Source organism: Benincasa hispida, unplaced genomic scaffold (genome assembly GCF_027475165.1).
Source record: "Benincasa hispida cultivar pf3 unplaced genomic scaffold, pf3_genome.v1.1 HicScf1853, whole genome shotgun sequence".
Taxonomy (NCBI): Eukaryota; Viridiplantae; Streptophyta; class Magnoliopsida; order Cucurbitales; family Cucurbitaceae; genus Benincasa; species Benincasa hispida.
The window spans coordinates 157,582-161,223 of record NW_028326246.1 but is presented as its reverse complement, the minus strand read 5'-3'; the positions used below and the strand labels follow the sequence as shown (position 1 = coordinate 161,223).

Sequence of the window (3,642 nt, the reverse complement as noted above, 5' to 3'; positions counted from 1 at the left end):
GTCATTAGTATCCACTCTACATATGAGTTGGTAGTCTCTCTTATTGTCATCAAATGTTATCTCTTGATAGATTTCCTCAACACTAACGGATATTTAAGGTTAGTACAATCTAATTTCAAAAGGGGAAATTGAACATCATTGTCATCCATTAAGCATGTTGGAGAAGAATCATCATCTAACTTATATTTACCCTCATTGTATTGTTGAATTATGATGAACGAACTTTTGTAAGGCTATAGAATTGATCTCTCAATCCATTATACTTCAATGTGCTCAATACTTTGATGCCTTTCAAATGCCCTCCACTATAGTTTTTTTTTCTCGTCATCCCATGAACCACCATATCAAATGAATAAAAGCTCCTGGTCTATCCTTAAAAAAAATATATGAAAAATAAAAAATTTACAAATATGTTAAAATTCTCTCGTGTTTCTCACTCTATACTCTTGCACTCACTCTTGCTTGCGCTTACACTCCTCATATATCTCGTTGATGATTCTATCTTTTTGCTTCTCTCTCTCGTGCCACTAGGAGCTCCTCGCTTGTGATCATAATAGTACCTCACACACACTCATTTGTTTTATATTGCTTACGTGATATACGTCTCACACAACGTAAAAAATAAGAAACAATCCACATGGAAGGTGTACATTTACTTACTACTTGACGTGTAAAATTGATTGTATATGATGATTCAACAACTTTGAGAACATTATAGTGTTGTCTTTTTAATACTTTGCAGCTGACTAGTTATGGGTTTTTTTTTTCTTTTTTTTTTGTGGTAAGGAACGTAATGTGTTTCTCTTTGATAGTAATTTATGTTGTCATCTTCATCTTAAAGGGGCTTATCTTACAAAACATTTTTTTTAAATTGATTTGAAATGATGGTGGACATTGTTAGATTTTTGCCATTAGAGTGTATATTCTTACAATGCACATTAATGACTAGAAAAAAGATAAGTGTTGCAATGAGAATCGAGATGTAGAAACAAGAGGCAAGAATAAGAAAGAAGATTCACATTCGCGTATTAATTACTCGAAAAAGTGTCACTACTAGAATTAAGAATTGAAATATAAGAGAGAGAGGGAAAAGGAAAAAACAAGATTTACGTTTGAGTATTAAGAAGCAAGAGAAAGAAAGAAAATTTATATTCGCGTATTAATTACCCGAAAAAGTGTCACTATTAGAATTAAGAATTGAGATATAAAAGAGGGAGGGGAAAGGAAGAAACAATATTTACGTTTGACTTTCGAGTGTTATGCCGTCGAGTGCATTCTTAAGATTGAATGGGTAATTTTTATAGATGGGTAACGCAAACGGAAGGCGAAATCAATAATTTAAGCTTAATTGTTACTATTACTAAAATAGAAAGTTCATCGGATAATTGAAATGGGTTAAAGTTTTTCCATCCATCATCTTCTCCAAAAATTATGGCGGATGAAATTTTTGGAAATCGAAAATAACCCATTGCTACCAACTTGGTTTTCACCTGCAGCACCACAATCAAGAAATTTGACTGAAGGAGCGTGGCGTTTTCCGCATGAGAAGCAGCACAAGATATGGGAATGGAGATGGCCACTGGAAGCAGCAATCCCTATGCCAGTTAAGCACATCCCCTGCTCTCCTTCCCATCTCTCTGAATCTCAATCTATTCTTATATTCCAAAGATTCCTCATGGATTTGCGCTCCATTAATCTCCATTTCCTATTGCTCTTGATTCTCCCTCTGATTTTCCCAACTACCCATTTCGGGTTCGATCAATTGCATCGAGTTTAGGATTTCGATCGGAAATTGAGGGTTGTTTTTCTTTTCCCCTTCCCCAGATTCTTAAATTTGTGAAACTTTTTTGTTTCGTTCGTGCTGGAGATCTCTGTTGATGTTCGATTTTAGCTCAGTGTAACGTGGGATGGAATAAGGGCTTGTTCAACGGTTTGGGATTTCTGGGTGGAGACCGAGGTTTAGGGTTTTTGACAGATTATGATCATCATCCTCTTGCTGTTAATTCGCACATTGGATCTGGCAGGGTACTTTTGATTCCTGGGTTTGTGCTTTTCCCTGGAGATTTACTTCTTCAAGGGACTCCATTGCTGCTCCACTATTAATTTGTTTCTGATTTGAAATAGTAACTATAAGAGGGAAATCAAATCAATGGCATCATCTGGGTTTTTGTTAATCTGTATGCTTCATTCTCTGATTGCTTTAACTTGTGGAGCTTTGATGATGTTTTACTCCCACGAGGTCTATGTGTTTGGCCATGGCCCTGAAACAGCAATCAAGCTGCAGGGATCTAGCCCCCACGATCAACTTCTGATAAAGACATCTGATTCTTTCTCTGGTTTGCTTCTCTTTACTGTTGGGTTTCTTTTATTCATGGTGGCTTTTGTCAAAGATAGAGAGTTCCAAAGCTTCTTTGCTAAAGGCTGCGTGTTGCTTCACCTAGCTATGGCCATATGGAGAGTTTATTTTGAGAGGAAGCTTGAGGATCTCGCCAGAGATTGGCCTCGACAAGTCGTCGGGGATGTTACATTGGCATTGTCATGGGTTTTCTTTCTTGTGTATTCATGGAGAGAAAAATACGATTGACTTCAGGTTCAACTTTTCTTTTATCTGGCATTACTGTTTAAAATTGTCAATTATGACTCTGCTTCTTAATTATGATGAGTTTGATGGAAATTGATATTGTTTTCACTGGTTTTTGCTACCATTATGTTTTGAGAATAGGGGGATTGGGAACTGGGAAGTGAGATAGAAATTGAAGATCAATTTGATTGGTTCCCGTTAACCGGATTGAGCTTGAATTTGGTTTCTGTTCTGTGTCTGGATATACAACACATTCATTTGCTCAATGCTGGCTATCTTCTGCAAGAGTGTGCATTTTTCCTTTCTTTATGGTTAAATCAATGTTCAACTCCATGCCAAAATGGCATTTTGGACCATGAATGTGACCCTGGAGTCGTAACCGGGGCAAGGAGCAACTCATGGCAGGCGTCTATGCAAAATGACATAAATAAACCAACATTGCATCGGCATGAGAAAGTGATGACTGTACAACTTGAGCAATTCTAGGTTGAGGAGTGCCTTTTGAAGAGATTTTTCTTGGAAGCATGAGTGTGATGATTAAACATGTGGAAATGTCTGTAGCATGCTAATAAAACATGCAATGTGACACATTCAGATTGCTAGAGAAGTAGGGAATTGGGAGTTTTGGGGCCATCAAGTGCAGAATCTTGGTCAGGACTTCACAATTTCGATTAACTTGTTTGATCTTTGTGCTAAAAGGTTTGATTTCCATCTCAGATGGCTGAGTTTATATATCTTGAAGGACACACTAACAATAGTATCGAGGTTTCAAGTCCCCAAAATGCAGATGATTTTGCCCCATTTCGAATACTCATCCCATCATATTTGACTTGTGCTTTGTCTAATCATGTCAATGGCGCAGTATTGGAATTGGAACCTTGAGAGTTTCTTCTCTTCATTTATTGTTGGAAAAAGAACATCATAACTCCCTTTTAGCATGGGGAAAAATACACTGATTCTGCAAATGTACTACGATGATTCACTGCGAGGTCGGTTAATTGGTTATAGGACAAGTTGCAAAACTAGATATCTTTGAAGCCCTGAGATCGAATTATAGTACC

At 37.1% G+C, this 3,642-nt stretch overlaps 1 protein-coding gene across 1 annotated transcript; it reads left to right on the top strand.

Moving 5' to 3' along the window:
- The first annotated feature begins 1,332 nt into the window (after window positions 1–1,332).
- Window positions 1,333–2,799, top strand: LOC150030488 (uncharacterized). Its single transcript, XM_090309670.1, has 2 exons — window positions 1,333–2,590; window positions 2,723–2,799. The coding sequence occupies exon 1, from the start codon at window positions 2,150–2,152 to the stop codon at window positions 2,582–2,584; it is 435 nt and encodes a 144-aa protein (XP_090165796.1). The 5' UTR covers window positions 1,333–2,149; the 3' UTR covers window positions 2,585–2,590; window positions 2,723–2,799.
- The last annotated feature ends 843 nt before the right edge of the window (window positions 2,800–3,642 follow it).